This window comes from Panulirus ornatus, chromosome 20, assembly GCF_036320965.1.
Source record: "Panulirus ornatus isolate Po-2019 chromosome 20, ASM3632096v1, whole genome shotgun sequence".
Taxonomy (NCBI): domain Eukaryota; kingdom Metazoa; phylum Arthropoda; class Malacostraca; order Decapoda; family Palinuridae; genus Panulirus; species Panulirus ornatus.
In genome coordinates, this window is record NC_092243.1 from 10,085,518 (window position 1) to 10,110,939 (window position 25,422).

Genomic DNA, 25,422 nt, shown 5'->3' on the forward strand with positions numbered 1-25,422 from the left:
ATGCTTCACCTAACTTTCAGAGTACACAGCTGCTAAAAGAAAAAAGAAATAGAATAACTACAGGAAAACAGACTGGCCATCATTCACACAGTCCATGAATTCCAAGCACCAAAACTTCACCATATATAATTTCCCATCCCCATACCATGCCAATTCACATTACATCATCAACGAAGCCAGCAAGAAACACACACCATAAGGACATGAAATGCTATATAACCCAAACCTGTCCACAAGTAGCAGACCCTGTAAAACAGATACATGCTATGACAAAACCACACCACAAATAGATTTTGATAGATCAGATACAGAATCTAAACTACATCAATAATCTAATTACTGAAAAAGCAGACAGGAAACTGGCACATTCTCCATAATGCTGTGATCTACAAAACCAACAGCAACTAACTATGGAAATTAATTAGAAAATCAACACCTCCCACACCACATCAGCCCCACATATGAAGCACTTCTGACCCAAACCCACAACATCCCTTTTCCCAAAGCAAATGCAGACATTATCGTGAAATACTTAAAAATTCAGTCACAAACTAACACATCCTGAACAAGAAAGTCAAGAAAACATGTTCAAAATCCTTCCTAAAACAAAAGCTGACCATCTCTTCACCCCTTATGCTACTTGCATTGCCATAAAAACTAAAGAACTCTCCTACAACAGATCCTGACAACATATCACACCCACATAAAACTTTCTGGCCTGATTCCAATGCCAGCACCCACAGTTATATTAAACTATTCCTGGTTACACAAAATCCAAACATAGAAACTTGCCACCTTAGTGCCCATCTTTAAACCCTCCAAACCATCTTCCTGCCCTATATCACTGATGCTTTCAGTATCCAAACTCCTTGATATACTGATCCACATGGCAATAGATGTTAACAAAGCCTTCAACACCCTCAACAGTTTCATAGTTGGCTTCCAAGCCAGTCATTCACAAGGATCTCACTCCAAAACCCCCAAACCCCTCAAATTAATGGGCTTCCCAGGGAGCAGTTCTTTTTCAAACTCTGCCTCACGATCATATACAGCACCGTCACCAAACATGCAGCCCTACATCACACGTTTAGAACACTGTTGCCCAAAAGAGAAAGTATGTATCATCTTAGTATAACATTATCCTTTAAAATCTTAAAGACATAAATCTAACTTACACCCTTCTGTCACCCTAAATAGTCAACCACCTCCACTTAACAAAACTCAAACCATACTTAACATGATATATTATGCATATGACATTAAATTCTTATACCACAGACAATACAAAGGCCATAATCAAACTAATTGACCCCAAACACGCACTCTTACTGCATTTGGATGTGATAAAGAGTCCTGTAGTATTCTCTACAAAAAGTTTATCTGTTTCATTTAAACTATGCTTCACCTGCTTGATCATCTAACCTGTCAAAAGCAAATATAACAAGCTGCAAACCATGCAGAAGAGGACTTGGAGCCATCACTAGCCTCCCAACAAACACAAACTAATGACACAGATACAGATCTCCTCTCCTCTAATAAACAAAAAAGTGACCAAACTTATACACACTGAAATGACCCAACAAATTGTAAACAACTGCCCTCCCAGCCCATTCTTAAGCAGTATACCACAAAACATACACCTATCCAAAATCTTGCTACCTAGACTTGTAAAAGTCACAATTTTTTTTTCAACATTCTGGACACTGCCAAATATCTAACATTCCAAATGCCATTTCATCATATCACAAGACCCAACATGCCTAAGAATCAGCTTCTATATATAAGATAACGGCAGATACTCTTCATTTGCCATGTACTTTCCCCATAGAGACATACACACATCACCACACTCTGACCTCTCCCCTGATTGGTAGACTTGTCTAGCTTTTAAGTTGCTGCAAGTGTTGAGTTGAATGGTCTCCTGGGGTAAACCAATTTGGTCTCCCTCATCGCCTTGCCCCTTTCACTTTTGATTGATACCATCTTTCTCAAACACCCCCCCCCCAGATGGATTCCCTCATGTTCAAATCATTTCAACACACTCTCTTCAGCTCTTTTAACCATAATCTTATTACCACACCCGTCTCTTACTCTGTCACTTCTTACTCAATCAACCATCTTCACATATTGTCCTGAAGCATTTCATTTCCAACATGTTCACTTCTGTACATTCTCATCCGCATTCTATGCTTAGCATCCATACAACACCATCAGGACTACTTTAAATAAGCCCATTTTTGTCCTTCCAGATAGTGACCTCTTTTTACACATTTCTCAATGTCCCCAGGGCCTTTTCTCCCTCACCCACCCCATGACTTGCTTCGTTTCCCTTGGTTCCATTTATTGCCATGCCCACTTCTTGGTATCTAAAACACTTCATTTCCTCCATGTTTTTTTTTCCATTCAAACTCACCTCAGCTAACCTGTCTTTCTCCAGTGCTAAACCTAATCTAAACCTAATGACCTTGCATTTATTCAGACTTACCCTCATTTTTCTTCATTCACACACTCCCAGGTTCAGACACCTGCTTCTACAGTTTCTCATCAGCAAACCTGCTAACCTCCCAGGCCTTCCCACCCCCAATGGCTTGAATACCTGTCCTTTCCAATCTGATGCTGAGTATCTCTGTAAATGAAACACTCGCCTTTGTCCCCTTTGCCTTTATGCAGTGGTACAATACAGGCATTCCACCAACCCTCAGGCACCTCTCCAGGATCCATACATATGGTGAAAATCCTAACTAACCAATCAACAAGTCAACTTTTTCCTTAAGATGTTCAACTGCAATATTGCTCACTTCTGATAGAACCCACCTGCAAGTAGTAACAGTGAAAGTGAGAAGTCACATTCAGTGAAAATGTATTATTATTAGCAAGTACAAGGGATTACACATTTTCTCGAAACCTTTCGACTTCAAAGGAACCCATCTCACGCTACTCCCATTGTGTGCAGCTTTGAAACTGCTGGAACCTCTGGAAAATGTCTTGGGGTTGCAGAAAACTAGCAATATATGTATTTATATGTATGTAAATGTTTATTTTTATATATGTATATAACTCATGATTGAACTACAAAATCTTGACCTGTAAATCTGTGAAGTATTACTGTAGTGATTGTAGATCAGTTAAACACATGATAGTGTGTAAATGATGTAACTTTTATAAGATTTCATGTATATGGTTTTATGTTCCTGTCTTACTTTACCAAAGAAGTTGCTTGCTCTTAGTAACTCAAGCTGTGTGCAAATTCGTGTTATTACAACATTTTTGTCTTAACAGTCAGAGTAGTCAAATGACCAAGGGTTTTAAACATGGACAGAGTTACTTGGGTTAAAGATTTCATCTTTCTATTAGGAATTGCCCTTTTGTTAAAGTGTCCATCCAAAATATGCACAATCATGTATACAGACTCACATAACGCATTAAACAACTACTGTGTTCCAAAATTTCATAATCTGCACAAAATGAATTAAACTTTTTTTCTTAGAGAGACAGAGAGAGAGAAGGGGGGAGGGGGGAGAGGGTAAGTTGAATTTTAGTATTGGTTGCATTTAGTTTGGTTCATATTAATTTATTTTTGGTCCTCTTACACATTTGTTGCATAGGAAATCTGTGGGGCTAGGGCAAGAGAAGATAGGCTTCATTGTCATTCATGTCTTAAACTGAGGATAACATTCTGATACAGTAAATGCAATCCCTTTTTTGTCACTTACACCTTTTTGTAGTATCGCAACTGATTGACCAGTGTAGAATACAAGTACCTTCAAGTGCTAAATACTTAATTTAACAACAAAAACATCTTTTATCTTTTGAAGAATGAAATGTGGAAGTAAAAGGTGATAGAAAATAAGGGGGAGGGATGGGAAAAAAGGAACGACATTTTTAAAGGAGAGTTTAAGTGTTCGATTATATGCAATATGACTGTGGCCAAAGAAAAACCACCGCTAGTGAATGAAAAAGCAAATACTCAAGTTCTCAGTTCTCAGTTGATATTGCTTTTGTATCTTCATACTTTGAAATCGCAACATCAAAGACAGTAGGAATACTGCAATTTGATAATATATGGTATTTTATGATTGAGAACATTTTATGTCTACATCCATAAAGCTAAGTAAGTGCAAGAGTAGTCAGTCTGTTTTAAGCCACTACATGGAGCTTTCTCTCTTGGAGGATACCATCTTATATTAGTGGAATACTGTGTTGAAGATGTAGCCAATCATACATTAAACCTCAGTATGAGTTAACATCTTTGGGAAAGAACTTGCCATGTGTCTATGGAACTATAAACAGAGTAAATTGTTATTGACATTAGACTCCAAAGTAAACTAACATTATATACCAGAGAGCATCCTACCCTGTGTTTGTGGGAAAATGAACAGAGCTGGTCAGTCTCGTAGTTGGTACACATAAAACCAACCTTTCTTAGGGAGGATGCCATTTTATGTGACTGGAGAAAACTGTAAACATTTTCGATGGCACTCTAATGGTAAATGTTATGTAACTTGAGCATTTTGTGTTACGCTGAACACATGGAATAGATATTATTGCTGTGAGATGTTTAGATCTCATGTATCTTTTGATGGTTATAAATGGTAATATGTACTAGAAAATGAATTGAGCCAATATTTGTGGTTAAGTCTGGTTTATCCTTAAATTAATGTAAAGAGGACCTCAAATTAGTTGTCTGCATTTATGATTTTATGCCATTACTCATGCATAGATGTTTATGAGACATGTAACTGTTTATCTCTCTGAGTTTTGTGTATTCCAAGCTGTTGCCTTTCAACAATGATGGTCACAAATCATCACCATCTTGTCCACATAACTTCTTTGTGATCCTGTGTTTGATATAATACTTACCATTGTTGAGGCATATGCTGTATGTTAAGCTTGTGTATGGTACTCAACCCAGTATATATAACTGTGTTGATTTCAACCATTTTTAGATACATATTCCTTCCTGTGTTCAATTATTTTGTCTTAATATTTGGTTTCATCATATGTACCGATATACAGTGTCTTCCATGTAATCATTGAATATTTTGTTGAAAAATGTACCTTCATTAGAAATATTCAAGTTTAAATTTTTTAATGCAAATTTAGGCATATATATTTTTTTGGTTATCAAAGCAGCTTCATAAAAAGGAACAAACAGTACCATTTCTGATGGACTCTATTTGCTGACAGAGTGTGAGGCTGTAATGAGTCTCATTTTCGATCTTATAACAGTGAAAAATGATCTGAAATTGCTTTGTAAGCTTTGAATATTGATATTACAGTACTCGTTTGACAGCCTCTTGGAAGGGCATTATATTACAATTTTAGTCTTCCTTAAAACTATTGCTATGTTTCAAAAATAAACAAACAAACAAGGGTATGTTTTCTTTTCTTTATACAGGCTTGTGTCTTTCAGTAAAAGTAATATAACATTTAAGATCAAATTTTTTTTTACATCCGATCACTGCTATTAGACTTCCATTAGTGTAAATTTATGATGGAATACCAGGTTATTGAATTTATTTAAAAGGTTAATTGTACAATATTAGAATTTCCCAAACATGAAGGTACAGTCCTTTGGTAACTGAGCTGAAAGCTGAGCATTCTTTCCTCAGATACAAATGAGCTACATAGAATAACACTTAGAGTAAGATTAGAAGAGGGCATTATAGGTTGGCAAGAATGCAGTGATAATACAATGTGCCATAGATGATAGAATTGGCAACAAGATGAAGTACAATATATCAAATCATGGGAAATGTGATGTTATCAATCGGCAAATCCCAACAAGACCTTATTCCTTGCTAAATGGTAACAAAAAACTTTCATATTGAGATATTGTGGTTGACACATTAACTAACTCTTCATGTTTTGGCTTTTATACCTATGCAGATAATGTGTATCTGTGAGATCAACCCAAACTTTGTGAAAAAAAAGTTTTTCCCAGTTAACTGAGCCGTTCAGGACCTAGCGTTTCTACTTCAATAATGGCCCAACATGACGCTAATAACACTTATCCAAAGCATACAAACAAAAGGACTTTCACCTCAGTTTTCCTTTTTTTTTTTTAACAAAAGATTGGAAAAGTCTCAGTCAAGACTTTCTTGAAGTCTGACACGTATTTTGAAGTATAAGAGCAAAATAAAATTGAAGAGTGCATTACATACAGGATGGAAGGCACTTCCTTGCCTTGCAGCATATATCGGGTCCTTTATCTTTCAAGATGTTAATCTTTGTGATATTAGATACTTTCAGCAAATCATTTTGTTGAGTACCATATCCTTAGGATTTAAAGAAAGCCAAAACATATAATTTTATGTGATAAGTTTTAAGTTTTTAGATTTCTTTCATTTACAATTCTAGATAAATCAATTTTTGGTATCATTATCATTAAGGAAAGAGGTACCTTGCAAAGTAAGCAACTGACACATCTGACAGCTAAATCTTTAATGAAAGTTTCTGAACCTTTGAAGCCTTATTTTGTTCTGAATTAAAGCCAAAGATTATCCTAAGTTGCTAGCCCATGAGCAGCTTTCTTTGAAATAGATGCAATAATACCTTCCAATGAAGACTGAAAAGTAAGGCTTGGTTAAATGAAACATAAATAGTTTTACGTATGTTAGACATTTATACTGGCCAGTCTGCTTCAATTTTTCTTTGGAAAGGTCACAGATATTGCCAATAATGCCTATCTAACGGTTAGAATCAACAGGCAAATCCATTTTTGCATTGTTTCTTAAGATCCAACCTAACCTGAGACTAATAAAACATAGATGTAGTATGTGTAAAGGTAATTTTGTGGGTGAGTGCATTAAAAAGCACTTAACTCTTATGGAAAATTATTATTGGTGCCTCTTACATATATGAAACACAGGTATGGATATACATACATTATGCATTAATTTTTAAAGGAACATTTGCTAATGGTCTGTACTGCATTGAAAAAACTTCCATTCAATAAAAACCACTACATCATGCTTTGACAAAATTTGTAATTCCAGAAACTAGGATCACATTAGCTAGTATTCTCAAAAGGAAGATGTATCTGCAGCAGAATCAGGAAACATACTGGACGTAAAAGATTAAAAAAAAAAAAAAACATGGTGAGAAAAGCTTTGAGAATAAGGATGAAACAAAGCGAGACTACTGTGTGAATGAAAGCATCTAATGAGTATGGTTTTGGGAAATAGTTAGGGCTGCTAAGGACTGGAAAGATCATATTGGGCGACTAAAAAATTAAATTTACAAAGATAAAACTCAGTACAAAGCTATATCACTGAAGCAGAATTCTACTATTCTGGGAACAGTACTCTCATGATAAGTGGTTCTTCCCAAGATAGCTCCCTTGTTCTCCACACACCTTTTATACCAGAAAGTAAGATCCACAACTCTTAGGAGCATTTGTGGTAAAGCTTATATGGTGTAGGAATTAATCTTTGTTGCAGCAAGTAACAAATATATTTAGAATAAAAATGTAAAGTAAAACGTATTTTCTCTAAAAATATACAGAAGAAATATGAGTGGTCAATATATATATATATATATATATATATGTTTATTTATTATACTTTGTTGCTGTCTCCCACGTTCGCGAGGTAGTGCAAGGAAACAGACAAAAGAATGGCTCAACCCACCCACATGTATATACATACATGTCCACACACGCACATATACATACCTATACATTTCAACGTATACATATATATACATACACAGACATATATATACACATGTACATAATTCATACTTGCTGCCTTTGTTCATTCACATCGCCACCCCGCCACACATGAAATGACAACCCCCTCCCCCCGCATGCCCGCGAGGTATCGCTAGGAAGACAAGAAAGGCCACATTCGTTCACACTCAGTCTCTAGCTGTCATGTATAATGCACAGAAACCACAGCTCCCTTTCCACATCCAAACCCCACAAAACTTTCCATGGTTTACCCCAGACGCTTCACATGCCCTGGTTCAATCCATTGACAGCACGTCGACCCTGGTATACCACATTGTTCCAATTCACTCTATTCCTTGCACGCCTTTCACCTCCTGCATGTTCAGGCTCCGATTGCTCAAAATCTTTTTCACTCCATCCTTCCACCTCCAATTTGGTCTCCCAGTTCTCCTCGTTCCCTCCACCTCTGACACATATATCCTCTTTGTCAATCTTTCCTCACTCATTCACTCCATGTGACCAAACCATTTCAATACACCCTCTTCTGCTCTCTCAACCACACTCTTTATATTACCACACATCTCTCTTACCCTTTCATTACTTACTCGATCAAACCACCTCACACCACATATTGTCCTCAAACATCTCATTTCCAATACACCCACCCTCCCCCGCACAACCTTATCTATAGCCCATGCATCGCAACCATATAACGTTGTTGGAACCACTATTCCTTCAAACATACCCATTTTTGCTTTCCGACATAATATTCTCGCCTTCCACACATTTTTTTTAACGCTCCCAGAACTTTCACCCCCTCCCCCACCCTGTGACTCACTTCCGCTTCCATGGTTCCATCCGCTGCTAGATCCACTCCCAGATATCGAAAACACTTCATTTCCTCCATTTTTCTCCATTCAAGATTACCTTCCAATTGACTTGTCCCTCAACCCTACTGTACCTAATAACCTTGCTCTTATTCACATTTACTCTCAGCTTTCTTCTTTCTTACTTTTTACCAAACTCAGTCACCAGCTTCTGCAGTTTCTCACCCGAATCAGCTACCAGCGCTGTATCATTAGAGAACAACTGTGGTGCGAGGTGATATGATCGACTAAGTAATGAAAGGGTAAGAGAGATGTGTGATAATAAAAAGAGTGTGGTTGAGAGAGCAGAAGAGGGTGTGTTGAAATGGTTTGGACACATGGAGAGAATGAGAGGAAACATTGACAAAAAGGATATATGTGTCAGAGGTGGAGGGAAGGAGAAGCGGGAGACCAATTGGAGGTGGAAGGATAGAATGAAAAGATTTTGAGCAATCGGGGCTTGAACATCTGGAGAGTGAAAGGCGTGCAAGGAATAAAGTAAATTGTAACGATGTGGTATACCGGGATCGACGTGCTGTCAATGGATTGAACCAGGGCATGTGAAGCGTTTGGGGTAAACCATGGAAAGGTCTGTGGGGCCTGTATGTGGAAAGGGAGCTGTGGTTTCGGTGCATTACACATGACAGCTAGAGACTGAATGTGAACGAATGTGGCCTTTGTTGTCTTTTCCTGGCGTTGCCTCGCGGAAGGTGTGGAGGGGGAGGGGATATGCTGTTTCATGTGCCAATGAAGTAGGTGCGAGGGTGCTGCTGCACAGCCATCAGGGATAAACGTAATAAAACCAAGAAACCTGTGTATTAACCACCAACTAATACTTTTTAGTTTTCCCTTTCCTCTCCATACACTCCTTGAAACGACACGGGACTGAATTAGCTAAGTTTTAAATCCATTGTAGGTCCATTGTCCACTCGAACCTCACGAATGGCTGCCTCCAGCTTAGGTAGCGACTGAGTATCCGTGTTCTGAAATTTCACTTTCGTAAGCTCCTGTGAGATTTCTGTTGGATTCAAATACAGTGAATTCCTGGGCTAGTCACTGAAAATATCCAGTGCACAGTCCTTAAATCAATTGGTGACTACTGTGGCAAGGAACCCCATCCTGCATGACCGCTTCGAACTTGCACTTTTTGAATGTATCTGGAAGATCGATCCCACAGTAGCTCGTGGTAACTATGTCTGTTCGTAGTTCCATTCTTTGGCAACACTGCAGGGTCCTTAACACATGAATAACGTAGGGAACTTTACAGTGCTTGGCAACAAGATACTTGTCCCACTACTTGCGAGAGGGCGCCAACATCACTAGTGGACTCGAACACAATTCTAGGTCGGGTATAGTGATTTACGTCACTATAATTGCTCGGCAAAAACGAAACCACGCTTCGACAAGTATGACTCCGCAGAGATCCTCAGGCACCATTATTGTTTTAAAGGAGTTTGACTCAATATCCAACCTCACAGAATGTCCGTCGATCACCTTAGAGGGAAATCTTCGTTTCCGTAAACACACACCCTAGATCCGCCCGTCTTACCTTATCATATACACCCCAGTTATTCACTCGTGCCAAAAAGACACCCAGTAATACTTCCATTCATCTTCCTCACCTGTATGACTTATGATTACGAGTATGATCATACTGAAAGCATGTGTATCACCCATTTAATTGCCTATATATACGGGACGGGGTTGGGGTTCGAACACTCATTGCGCCTCTCCAATTTTTTTTCTCGTTATCACAACCTCTGTATAATGTCATTTACAATGTCATCACTTAAACGTATTCCACTAACAGGCTTATTCCATCACTCATCTTTCCACTATTGGTACTTTCTACTACAAAAACAAATCATACTATCAATCACTCGTTTATCTACCATCCACATTAGTACTTTCTACTACAAAAACAAATCATACTATCAATCACTCGTTTAGCTACCATCCACCTCGACATGTCACCGAACTGTAATGTAATTCTCTGATGGACTTTCCTCCTTCAATGGTTTATTTCAGTCTCCCTTCAGGTAGTACCATCAACCACTTCTCCATCACGAAACGAACGAGGCAACTTTCACGATGAGTTAATGCTGTTGACACAATAAAGTAGAGTTGGACGAGACACCTGCTAACGTCATGTAAACAAAAAAAGAAAACCTTGATGGCAAAGATGTCGCCGCCGTAGACGACAAGGCAGACTCATGACGCGCGTCAGGAAGGTCGAGGAGGAGGAGCAAATACTTACCTTGAAGGTCTAAGTGACAAGGACTGTTGTGATCATCAGCTGATCTGCTGACTTTTCCAAGGGAGGAGGTGATAATGCTTACTTTTGCTGTGTTGCTGCTTCACGAAAGCAGGTCTGCCAGACCCCATCTCTCATGCGTCATTGGCTGTATGATTTCGTTAAGGTTCATTATCAATCAAGTATAGCTATTCTGTCTTATTGTCCTCGCAACAACAACTGCCAAGCCACATATAGGCTTGAATTATCTATCTATCTATCTATATGTATATATATATATATATATATATATATATATATATATATATATATATATATATATATGTATATATATATATATATATATATATATATATATATATATATATATATATATATATATATATATATATCATCCACAGGAAACAGAGACGCCAAGCTTTCGTCTATTTCTCTAGACGTCTTCAGGGCAACGACTTTTACATTAGCAAGGTTGGGTGATATATAGAGGCAAGAAGGCACCTACAGCATCTCGCGTAAGCGGCCTGTGTTCAACACTCCATGAGTGCGAGATATTACTTTCTTTTCTTACGTTGGAGGCTTCAGTCATGGACAAGAGTCTACACCAAGGCCGGGCCTTACTTAGAATATAGAGAGGATTATGAAAAGGAAAAAAAGAGAGACGGAGGAAAATATCTACGAATTTTGGAGAAAATGAAAAACCTGTGGTTGATGATGTGCCAAGTTATAGTTATTGGGAAAGATAATGAGAAGGTAGAGAGTTCCAAAGCTCCGACGTAAAAGGAAAGAAACACTTATCAAAACGGCCCGTCACTGAGTTGACGATGGCTACAATGATCATGTGACGCAGCAGTTTGCCGAGCACTTAGTGGTCTAGCGTGGTGGAGGCACACAAGCGTTCAGCTCTCGGAAGCAAAAACCAAAGTAATACCAAAAAAAAAGGGAAAGTAAACCAGCCTTGTGGTGAAGGGTAAGTGGGTCAAGTTTGGAAGTTAGCCTGGGACAGTTAATAAAAGTGACCGCTTTCGACTCGACTCTTGGCAACTAAAGATGCAGAGCTAAAACCGTTGGAGATAAGAAAGCGGTACTCTATACAAGGACGAATCCATTCCTTGTATAAAGGGAGTACCTGCTCAGAAGAGAAAAAAAGTTTCGACATCTGAACAGGACACCCAGTTTCTTAGAGGCAGATTTAGCTGTTCCTGTAATGTGGGGGCTCCAAGAAAGAGTGGATGCTACGGTAATACCAAGTATGTTCATTGAGTCAAGAGGTGGAATTATAGAACCGTCAAAGGAAAGACGAGGGCTGTGAGGAGTTTTCGATTGTGAAACAGGTAGGAACTGGGTCTTGGAGGCAGTAAACTTAACTAGATTTCGTTTACCTCACTGAGATATCCTGTCCGAATCTGAGTTTATCGAGGAAGCTGTGTCAAGACGAGATGCAGATCGAGTGAGAAGAAGAAGGAGCAGAACTGAGGGATGCCGATGCAGGCAGTGTTGAGTCACCAGCGTATGAATACATCTGGTTATTTGTGGAAGAGAAAAATCGTTGAAGAAAAAGGGGAAAAAGTGTGAGGGACAGGAAAGAACCTTGAGGGATATCGCTGTTAACAGAAGAAAGGAGAGGAAGTTGATCCATCAACAACCACAAAAATAGATCGGCTGGAGAGGAAGCTACATATGAAGGAACAAAGTGAGGGAGGGAAGCCAAAAGCGGGGAATTAGAGATGAGGCTTCAGTGCCACACTTCGTTGATTTCCTTTTCTGCATAAGGATGTATGAGGCAGTCCTCAGTCTTTGGGGTATTGTAGAGAAGTAGTGGAGTAAATTGTATTCCCGACTCAGTCTTAGAACAACATTGATGTTAGCACTACTATGGTAATAAGGCCCTCAGACTACACCCCTCCATTGTGCCAGTAATCGACCGTCACCTCGGGTTCGCTGACGTCGATAAAAATAGCCTTGTTGATCAGCACCAGTGGCCTTACCGTCTCACTCGGGGTCAAGACCTTGTGTACCAACTCTCTTTTGTGTTGAGTGTATGTACGTCTTTACCACACACACACACACACACACACACACACACACACATACACGTTGCCAGACACCACACACTCCTATGGAAGAGATGGATTGCATTTTTCTGATGATTTGGAGGAAATTTCATGCCTTGGGAAGCTCTCCAGCCTCTGAAATACACAACAGGTGATTGATAACGCCAAGGGGGATGGAGGAAATCACTCGACATAGAGGTGGTTACGGCGTCACTTATTACCTCAGCCAGGGACACACCGCATCCCTGGGTCAGACCCGGTGGTCATATACTTGTCCAAGCGGCTGGTAGTGTCCCGTCAATCGCAGCCTCTGCCTCTACAAAGTCCGTCTCTCTTCTAAGCTGCTGAGAGATCTCCTGTCTCCTAGTCCCCGGCAACGTAGGCTGCTGACGTCGTTGTTTTAAACGCCTGACGTTTCCCGGAAACAGTGAAATCTACCACGGTGCAACGCGGGGTACAAAACGCCCAGACGTATATGGAGGTTCTCCTGTGAGGGGTCTTGGTAGATCCTCCCCTGACGTAGGTGTTGCTCCGCCCACCTCCCTACCTCACCAGTAGCCGCCGATGGGCCACCTCCGACATCAGTTCCACACCGTAGGTCTTCCCTCACGACCAGAGGGACGTTTCCTTCACCCCGACCGATGCCCAGCCGCTGCTAGAAACCTAATCTTTCTCAGAGAACCCTCACTGTAGCGGACACCTCGCTACTGGCCGACTGAAGAACACCTGGCTAACAAAAACAGTAGCGTAGCGGACTCCTAGCTTCTTGGTGGACAGTAGCCTCTCAACGCTCGTCCGCCTGGCTGTGTAGACTGAATGCCGGAATCGACATAAGGTGAGTAAATGACAATGATGATAGTAATAACATCATAAATAATGACAATGATATTAAAAACAAAAATAGTAGAATGATAGTAATGATAGTTATAAAAGGTGTCACCGAATTCCTCTTACTTGATGCGACACTTCGAGTGAAAAGTCACCTTTGGAAGCTGGATCAGACAGTGGACAAAAGGGTCCCATTTCGTAGATGAACTTCTCACTTCAAAGGAGTCAATCATATCCCTGCTTCTGATTGTAGCGCTGCCTTGAAGCTGCAGGAGCCCCATTAAATGGGTCCTTGCGTTCTATAATTGAAATAACACACACACACACACACACACACACACACACACACACACACACGCACACACACACACACACACACACACACGTTCAAAAGCGTTTCACAATGGAAGATACTATAGCTGCAACGCCGGTGGGATGGAAGGGAGGAAGGTTTTAGAAAGCACTGAGACATACAGGAAAGACACAAACAGATTAGTAAAGGGTCTTGACTCCACACAAGACTCATGGTCCTGATGAAACTTCACCATATGTGCTGAAAATATATGCCAGATGCGCTGTTCAAGATGGCACTAGAGAGAGACAAAGTGCCAAAGTTATGGGAGACAGGCAAACGTCATACGTATCCATATGAAAGGAGACTAGAATCAGGTACTTATCTACAGATCTGTCTCACAAACAACTGTGGTCTGTGAGGTACTTGACAAGATAATCAGAAAGCAAATGGGCGACTTTCTACGGAGGTGAAATTCGAGGTGACCAGCGGAGGAGTGCCACAAGGTTCTGTTCTGGGACCACTGCTCTTCTTGATATAAGTATGTAACTTGCCCAAGGGCGTATACTGCGACCTGAATATGTTCACAGAAGTTGGCAAAGTGGTTAAAGAAGTGAAAAGCGAGGAGGATTGTAAGAACTGGCAAGAGGACCTAAATAGACTCCATGATTGGCTAAATTCAATCCAAGCGAATATAAAGTGATGATGATGGAACAAAGTGAAAGAAGGCCTTAATGTGATGATTATTTAGCAGGATATAACCTTTTGGCATCTGTTTGTGAGAAGGACCTATTGGGTGTCAACATCGTCCCTAACCTGTCGCCAGGGTCCCGCCTTAGGAGAATAGTTAAAGGTACAAACAGTCTGTTACCAAATATTAGAAAAGCTTTCAAGTATATAGATATGGAAATGTCTAGCAAGCTGTTCGTATACTACGTAAGGCTAAAACTATGCTTCTCAGATTTGGCCATCGCATCTAAAGAAGCGTAAAGAACTAATAGAGAAGGTATAGTGGAGGGAAAGCAAGATGGTACCAGAATTAAGAGAGCTGAGTTGCAGGGAGAGGCTAAAGGTTTCAAATTTTCCCATTTTCGAAGAGAGAAAACTGAGGGGTGACTTGATCATAACTTTTAAGTTTTCAAACTAGATGATGATGTAGATAGTAAACAGTTCTTCGAAAGACGTAAGAATAGAATAACCAGGGGACGTATCATGAAATTAAGCAAGAAAGTTGTTAAATGAAAATATTATAAAAAAGTACTTTTATAGGAAAAAAGTAGAGGATGAATGGAATCAGATAAATGAAGGCATGGTTAATGCAGACAACAAACGTAGATATTGCATTGTGTGACAGTGGAAAATGTTTAAAAGATGGAGGCCCCACGAGTGTAGAGAACTCCACACCCCTTTCGGTACAACTAGGTAACTACACACACACACACACACATACTTAGCAGCAGCAGCAGCGGCAGTTTGGCGCTCCGTCATCATTACGCAAGAGGAATGGACGAGTCAGCACCTCGCCCGCAGCCCTGCGGAAGTCAACACACACCCAGGAAGACACACACACGCGTGACCTGCTGGCACTCACTCCACATACAACGCATGGGAGCGTGTGGCTCACGGGACGCGATCGATCGTCGTAACTCTAGATTTCTCTGTAGTGGGCGCTACGGGCTACTCTTGTCTTGATATAAGATCTAAGTGTAGGTACTACGTCAGTAGGTTTCCTCTCTATCTCTTTATCTATCTATCTATCTATCTATCTATCTATCTATATATATATATATATATATATATATATATATATATATATATATATATATATATATATATGATATTGCTTAATATGTCAAAGGAATTTCTAACGCTTGTTACTGGGAAGTGAATATTTCAGAAACAAATAAATCAATTACAAAAGTCACACACATATATATATATATATATATATATATATATATATATATATATATATATATATATATATATATATATATATAAGTCAATGTTATTTAAGATACTTATGTGATCATAAGACTCATCACATAACCTTAATATGAATTTCTACCTGGAGGTGCATGGGAAGTACAGATAACACGATACTTGATACTCCAAGGACCAGGTTATCTCCTAACGTTAACCAAAACTGGAGTTAAAAGACATGTAAGTGAAGCAGAAAAGATAAGAAGATAAGGAAGTCTACAGACTGTCTCTAGACAGTACAGGATGGATGAGGGCGGCCTCGCCAACACACACACACACACACCAAACACTAACCCGTGTTGACGGTCAACATGCTAGGCTAGGGGAAGCTGGCGTCTCATGTACAGGAATGCAGAAGTAGAGAGGTTGTAGGTGTGGTTTGACTGTTCCTTGTGTTTCATTCTCATGCTATTGTGGGTAATTTGTTTGGTGATTTGGTCCAGGATGTAGCCTACGGTAGGAGGATGGTGTTGTGTCATTTATGGGAATCAATTTCTCTCTTGTTCTTTCTCTCTCTTTCGGTCTGTTTAGTTGCTCCTCCCTACATGTTTCATTACCTCAACTCTTCATCCGTTTTCCTTCGTTGTACACTCAAACAAGTTTGCCCTATACTATTGGCGAGCAGATGTTCGGTTTATAGTTGACAACCTATATTATTTTATGTTTTCCTGCAGGGCCATCAATCTCAACATCTATCATGACACAAAGCCACATACAGATATACAGCTGATCGACAACGCTGGGGTAAGGGAATGACTGGCCAGACTTGGTGAAGCCACGAACTTCTGACCACAGGTTTCCGACCAGACTTGTTGCAGCCTCCTCGACCCTCTGACCAAGGCTTTCCGAGCCCCAGCACTACAACAATCCCGCTACCACCTCCCCTACATGGGAAAAATGAAACATAGAATAAACCATTCCTTTACTGTAATATAATCTACATAAAATCACCACCACATTTAATGTACTACCATAGAACACACATCATTACCATCACCACGCCATCATATATCGCCACCCCCACATTAACACCACATACCACCACCAAATACACCATCATAAAGTTACTAATACTTAGTATAGTTCGTTGCAATAACATCTGGGAGCCTTCCTCGTATTTAGTGGACAAGATGCTGGGTAAGGTCCGGTTGTAATCGAAGCCTCTTCCATAACTCCTTTACGTAGACAGTGAAATGCTCTCCGACTTCGACCGTCGCATCCTAGCCACTGTTACTCACATGGGCTCAGGCCAGTCAAGGAGTGTCATCTCAAGACGTGCCACAAAGAAGTCCCTTACAATTCGTGCATTGTGGATAGGGCTGTTATATTGAGCCAAACGAATGTGAAATCTTTCTCCCTCCGTGAGTACTGCTCTCGTAGATGGTATTAGAACATTTTCCAAGATTGTCAACATATTTCTCAAGCTGTGAGACGACACTCTTGCTCGACCACCTACCCTACACAACTGCACGTCATACAGCCCCAGATTCCGCCAGTGGTGAGGCCACTTCTCCTTGAAGCAACAACATTTTCCTTGCCATATCTGCTTATACAAATAGGTGACGTTAGGGTGAATATAAAAGAACGCTGGAGAGGACAAAGTTTTCGTCGTAGTTGTGATGATAAAAGAACTGACGAAAGACATAATTAGGACAGCATAATTAAACCTTCCATTAATTATGCCAGGAAAATGATGCATGGAATGAGGCAGGAACACCAAGCGAAAATCGACAATGCTTGCCAATAATTTCCTATAATCATGTACTAGCTTCCCATGCACAGTACAGCGCGGTCGTAAACTCTCTGAGGAAGACACTTTCTCGTTGTAAAATATGACCCTCTGCTAAAACTCCTATGGCATCTCGTCATACCGTCTTGCTAATGCTAATCGTTCTTGTTTGTCTCTCCGTCAGGGTAAGTTTCACAGCTGGAGTTCGGGCGAATAAACCAGACGACCGAAGCCTTGGCACAACTGTTCGCGTGCAGTAACGCGTCCCTTACAACGTAAGCGCTGCTCGTAGGGTCATCTTCATCGACGAGGCTATTTCTTGGCCTTGTAATGGTGTTGTAACACGAGAGCGACCTGGCCAATGACGGTTGTCTGTTGTGCCTTCCTTCCGAAACAGTTGCATCCAGCTCTCTACCATCCTTCTGCTCACACGGAATATTTGTGTTATGTGTTCAGGCTCCTCTCCCTCTAAGTAAAGGGAGATCATACCACCTCTTATCTTCCTGGCAGTTGTATACAATATAAAAATTTAAAAAACCTCTACACTATTTTATACAAACATTACAAACTCCACTTAACATAAAAAATAAATTACTCAATTATATCCTTTATCACCATTATAAAACAAAATTCATCTATTAAAATCAATTCATTTTGAATACTACACATTCCCCTTAACTCACCCATTCTCACTAATACTCCATCTACCCTATCCCCACAATTTTTTTTTTCCCCTCAAAACACTCAATCCTTAACCCTCTCACTTTATTACTCCCCCCTAAACCTACTTCCTCCACCCTAAACATACCACCCCCTCACTCATCCAAACACCCCCACCACCACCCCAACAACCCCCTCCAACCCCACACCCCATACCTCCACAATCCCAATATCAATCCCCATCCCATCATTCCAATATTATCATATTTACTTATAAATTATTATTATTATTATATTATTCTCCTTCTTCTACCCCCTTCTCCATAAAAATAAACCTTTCCACCTTCCCTCATACTACACATATATCACCAATCCTCTACCTACCACATTTTACCTCATTCAATACCACACAATCCCTACCCTACATACATAATAACCATCCTTATAACAAACTAAATCCCACAACTAATACAAAAACCCTAATCCAACAGACTCCCCTCACCATAACCACCCCCTTTACAAAAAACCTTATAAAAAACAATAAAAAACACCACCCCCTCACCAATTGCACCACCTCGCTCACTACACTCTCTTCACATCACTCCCTTTCTTCCTTAATTATACTAAAACATCCCCCCCAATATATTTTACACCTACCTCCCCACCACTCCAACACATAAACCCATCATGTCAAAACCAAAAATCAATCTCCCCTACCCACCCACAAACCAAAACATAAATCCCATAATAAATATATACATCACAACCCATAATTAATATACTTGTGGATACAACTAATCGATTTTCTAAAGTCCACACAATATAATTCCATATATATTACTATAGAATGTGCACAACTTAGCCACTCTATCAAACCAATTTAGCTTATATTTCTACACCCTAACAATTAAACCCTCTAATCGAACTACAAATTTGAACATAATTAACAATTTAAAACATTAAACAACATCCTCACAATCACTATTATTTTACATATGTTTAAATTAACTATTGTTTCCAAATAGGGTGACACGCTCAGATAGGAGACGGTACACTCTTACCGACGTCTCATAAACACAATCCTATCATTACTGTTATCACTATCCCTTTTCCGATATCCCTATTTGTTCTCTCGTCTTTCGCACATTATTTACCTCCTTCCAAAACATCTTTTTTTTTTTTTTTTACTCTCCCTTAAGTTTAATGATATTCTCTCACCCCAACCCTCATTTACACCTCTTTTTCAACCCCTGCACCTTCTTTTTGACCTCCTGCTTTCAATATTACACATCTCCCAATCATTTACTCTCTTTCCTTGTAAGTACAGCCCAAACGCCTCTTTTCTCTTTCACTAGCAACCTTACATGGCGCCACTTGAAGGAGGGCGCCATTCAACAGGTTTGTTTTTTGACATATGGTTTTTCTTTTTTTTTCAGAGTGGCTGTCTGAAGAGAGATACAACAGACCGAATTTCCACAAGTTACCCCTGCAAACAGAAGCTGCAGAGGTGTCTCACAGAGTACGCACATCAGAAACACCCTCGAGAGCAAGAAGAAATGGTGGGTCTTACGCCTTCGGCAACGTCCAGACCAACTTGATCGAACGACGCAGTGGTGGCCAGAGCAACGTCGTCAACGAGATCCCAGCAAGAAACAATGTAGATAAGAGAGACGGTGATTCCGGCGAGGCCCAGACGATAGGAGACTTGAGGGCCAAATGCTGTGTGGAAGAATGTACCGCGCAGGATTCCTAGGAAGCTTGCTCCTGATGATGTCCAACAATGGCTTCTTATCCTCTTCTCATATGAGTAAAATCTACTCTGAAAAATGTCTCACTTGATATATATATATATATATATATATATATATATATATATATATATATATATATATGATATTGCTTAATATGTCAAAGGAATTTCTAACGCTTGTTACCGGGAAGTGAATATTTCAGAAACAAATAAATCAATTACAAAAGTCACACACACATATATATATATATATATATATATATATATATATATATATATATATATATATATATATATATATATATAAGTCAATGTTATTTAAGATACTTATGTGATCATAAGACTCATCACATAACCTTAATATGAATTTCTACCTGGAGGTGCATGGGAAGTACAGATAACACGATACTTGATACTCCAAGGACCAGGTTATCTCCTAACGTTAACCAAAACTGGAGTTAAAAGACATGTAAGTGAAGCAGAAAAGATAAGAAGATAAGGAAGTCTACAGACTGTCTCTAGACAGTACAGGATGGATGAGGGCGGCCTCGCCAACACACACACACACACACCAAACACTAACCCGTGTTGACGGTCAACATGCTAGGCTAGGGGAAGCTGGCGTCTCATGCACAGGAATGCAGAAGTAGAGAGGTTGTAGGTGTGGTTTGACTGTTCCTTGTGTTTCATTCTCATGCTATTGTGGGTAATTTGTTTGGTGATTTGGTCCAGGATGTAGCCTAAGGTAGGAGGATGGTGTTGTGTCATTTATGGGAATCAATTTCTCTCTTGTTCTTTCTCTCTCTTTCGGTCTGTTTAGTTGCTCCTCCCTACATGTTTCATTACCTCAACTCTTCATCCGTTTTCCTTCGTTGTACACTCAAACAAGTTTGCCCTATACTATTGGCGAGCAGATGTTCGGTTTATAGTTGACAACCTATATTATTTTATGTTTTCCTGCAGGGCCATCAATCTCAACATCTATCATGACACAAAGCCACATACAGATATACAGCTGATCGACAACGCTGGGGTAAGGGAATGACTGGCCAGACTTGGTGAAGCCACGAACTTCTGACCACAGGTTTCCGACCAGACTTGTTGCAGCCTCCTCGACCCTCTGACCAAGGCTTTCCGAGCCCCAACACTACAACAATCCCGCTACCACCTCCCCTACATGGGAAAAATGAAACATAGAATAAACCATTCCTTTACTGTAATATAATCTACATAAAATCACCACCACATTTAATGTACTACCATAGAACACACATCATTACCATCACCACGCCATCACATATCGCCACCCCCACATTAACACCACATACCACCACCAAATACACCATCAAAAAGTTACTAATACTTAGTATAGTTCGTTGCAATAACATCTGGGAGCCTTCCTCGTATTTAGTGGACAAGATGCTGGGTAAGGTCCGGTTGTAATCGAAGCCTCTTCCATAACTCCTTTACGTAGACAGTGAAATGCTCTCCGACTTCGACCGTCGCATCCTAGCCACTGTTACTCACATGGGCTCAGGCCAGTCAAGGAGTGTCATCTCAAGACGTGCCACAAAGAAGTCCCTTACAATTCGTGCATTGTGGATAGGGCTGTTATATTGAGCCAAACGAATGTGAAATCTTTCTCCCTCCGTGAGTACTGCTCTCGTAGATGGTATTAGAACATTTTCCAAGATTATCAACATATTTCTCAAGCTGTGAGACGACACTCTTGCTCGACCACCTACCCTACACAACTGCTCGTCATACAGCCCCAGATTCCGCCAGTGGTGAGGCCACTTCTTGAAGCAACAACATTTTCCTTGCCATATCTGTCTATACAAATAGGTGACGTTAGGGTGAATATAAAAGAACGCTGGAGAGGACAAAGTTTTCGTCGTAGTTGTGATGATAAATGAACTGACGAAAGACATAATTAGGACATAATTAAACCTTCCATTAATTATGCCAGGAAAATGACGCATGGAATGAGGCAGGAACACCAAGCGAAAATCGACAATGCTTGCCAATAATTTCCTATAATCATGTACTAGCGTCCCATGCACAGTACAGCGCGGTCGTAAACTCTCTGAGAAGACACTTTTTCGTCGTAAAATATGCCCCTCTGCTAAAACTCCTATGGCATCTCGTCATACCGTCTTGCTAATGCTAATAGATCCTGTTTGTCTCTCCGTTAGGGTAAGTTTTACAGCTGGAGTTCGGGCGAATAAACCAGACGACCGAAGCCTTGGCACAACTGTTCGCGTGCAGTAACGCGTCCCTTACAACGTAAGCGCTGCTCGTAGGGTCATCTTCATCGACGAGGCTATTTCTTGGCCTTGTAATGGTGTTGTAACACGAGAGCGACCTGGCCAATGACGGTTGTCTGTTGTGCCTTCCTTCCGAAACAGTTGCATCCAGCTCTCTACCATCCTTCTGCTCACACGGAATATTTGTGTTATGTGTTCAGGCTCCTCTCCCTCTAAGTAAAGGGAGATCATACCACCCCTTATCTTCCTGGCAGTTGCATACATGGTGCTTGCTCTCTCCATACTAGGGTATATCGTAGGTCTACCTGGTGTTCTGCGCGCTGGTGTTAAGCTGAAATGACCAGGTGAACGTCGCCTGACCGAATCTGGTTCGTATTCCTCGTTGTACCAGACTCTCTGGGTTCATTTGAACACTTATCTGATCAGCAGCAGTTATAAAGCTTCAGGAACTCAGTCTTACCGACCACGACTATGTAACTGTGTTAGGGTTCTGATAATGTTTCACGAATTACATTTAATCTTTTGGACAAAAACCGCGACACGACTTTTATCTTTCATTGCACAATCATCAAGGCTTCTGTTATTTGCTATGTACTCCTGCGTGAAGGGGTTACTAATGGGACTTTCTCCTACCATTCCAGACTAGCGTGTGTTTTGCCACATCCTGGAAGGCTGGTGTTGTCCAGTATACCTGGAAAAGGCATCAGACAAACACACTCGGCAGATCCAAGTCTGTCAGAATCATCTTCAACGCTGAAATACTTGAAAGATTTCTCCATCAGCTTCGACAGCTCTACAAGAGCCTTCAGGCGTGGTAGAACCACCAACAGTTCTACAGTAGCAGCCTCAACAACGTCTTATGTAACCTCCAACAACAGTAGATCGCCCCCACATCTTATCCCACCAAAAATATAAACCTTCCCTTCCACCCCACAGCATTAACAATATCCACTGTCAAGCAATATTGTACACCATTGGGCATTCGGCCATGACGAACAGATCGACAGTGCTGGTGATGCTGGCGGCGGTGTTGGTGGTGGTGGTGGTAGTGGTGGAGACGCGGCCGCCACGCATCAAAAGAGAGCAACTGTTTTGTTCCTCCAGGGAGATCAGACAGATGCTCGTCTATGTGTGCAACATTGCCCGACGATCCGTACACTCCCAGGGTCCGCCGGAGACTAGTACATCTCTTGCCCCAGGTACGTCTGTCTGTCTGTCTCATGACGGAGTTATTCTCGTTTGAAATCTTTCGTTCGTCATAATCCCAGCCTTGACCTTCTCACGCAAATGCTAATGTTCACCTCAAAAGCGCCGTCTTTTCACTCCTGAGTTTCTTGTCTTTTTATCATCTCCTCCCCAGTTATTTCAGCTTGTATCCATTTTCATCAGCAGTGCATGCTTTTTTTTTTTCCCCTTCTTTTTGTCAGGCTCAGACTTATATGTCTTAAACTGATGATTTTCTTTTGCAATCGTCCTCCATCTTTAACCCATTCCTTCTGTTTACAAGTCTCGTGTGATAACAGAATCCCAAGCATTTTTGTTGAGTATCTTTGTAAAGCATCATAGGTATCTTTGTAAACACTACAATCACCTTTATTTACATTGTAATTACTATTGTACAATACGGAGAGTAACTATTACCGAGTCTCCTCCACACTCCATCATTACCTGTTATCACTTTCCCTTTTCCGATATCCCTATTTGTTCTCTCGTCTTTCGCACATTATTTACCTCCTTCCAAAACATCTTTTTTTTTTTTTTTTTTTACTCTCCCTTAAGTTTAATGATATTCTCTCACCCCAACCCTCATTTACACCTCTTTTTCAACCCCTGCACCTTCTTTTTGACCTCCTGCTTTCAATATTACACATCTCCCAATCATTTACTCTCTTTCCTTGTAAGTACAGCCCAAACGCCTCTCTTTTCTCTTTCACTAGCAACCTTACATGGCGCCACTTGAAGGAGGGCGCCATTCAACAGGTTTGTTTTTTGACATATGGTTTTTCTTTTTTTTCAGAGTGGCTGTCTGAAGAGAGATACAACAGACCGAATTTCCACAAGTTACCCCTGCAAACAGAAGCTGCAGAGGTGTCTCACAGAGTACGCACATCAGAAACACCCTCGAGAGCAAGAAGAAATGGTGGGTCTTACGCCTTCGGCAACGTCCAGACCAACTTGATCGAACGACGCAGTGGTGGCCAGAGCAACGTCGTCAACGAGATCCCAGCAAGAAACAATGTAGATAAGAGAGACGGTGATTCTGGCGAGGCCCAGACGATAGGAGACTTGAGGGCCAAATGCTGTGTGGAAGAATGTACCGCGCAGGATTTCCTAGGAGCTTGCTCCTGATGATGTCCAACAATGGCTTCTTATCCTCTTCTCCTCATATGAGTAAAATCTACTCTTTGAAAAATGTCTCACTTGATATATATATATATATATATATATATATATATATATATATATATATATATATATATATATATATATATATATATAACTTCGTGTAAAGGTAAACAATATTTTAGAATTTTCATATCTTTTTTTTCTTCTAGCATAAGGTAATAAAACATCAGGATTGGGTCGTACGTGTTTCAATTCATATGACTACCGTGTCTAAAACAGCCTCACCTCCACGCCAATTAGGACAGCCGTGTCCTATATAAAACAGCTTATGTGCTTCTTTTATTCTCTGGTCTGAAGTGGATTTATACAATGGACAGGTCATCTTCAGCCACGACCCAAGACATATGTATTACTTCTTATCGTCTCTTCCTGTGATCACAGACTTATACAGCCAGATACTCGAAGCGATAAGGATGATGAATCTGAACGGAAATGCAAAAAAAATGACATTTACGTACAGTCAATGTGAAGTGCTTTGACCAACTGCTTCGTCAGGGAGAGTAACGAGACAATGGTCAAGTTGCGATGCTTTACGAGCGTAACGCGATGGGTAGTTGAAATGAGACGACCCCCTGATTGGTGCAGTGTTCAGGCAGGACAGAAGGGTAAAAATGTTAGCTTCAAAGTGGGGAACCCTTAGATAGACTCCGCCTTTCAGAGG

At 40.5% G+C, this 25,422-nt stretch overlaps 1 protein-coding gene across 1 annotated transcript; it reads left to right on the top strand.

Annotated features, from left to right (window-relative positions):
- The first annotated feature begins 13,155 nt into the window (after nt 1-13,155).
- On the top strand, nt 13,156-24,764 carry LOC139755781 (uncharacterized). The gene is made up of 3 exons (XM_071674402.1): nt 13,156-13,681; nt 22,997-23,554; nt 24,373-24,764. Exons 2-3 carry the CDS (start codon nt 23,344-23,346, stop codon nt 24,702-24,704), a joined length of 543 nt encoding a protein of 180 aa, XP_071530503.1. The 5' UTR covers nt 13,156-13,681; nt 22,997-23,343; the 3' UTR covers nt 24,705-24,764.
- The last annotated feature ends 658 nt before the right edge of the window (nt 24,765-25,422 follow it).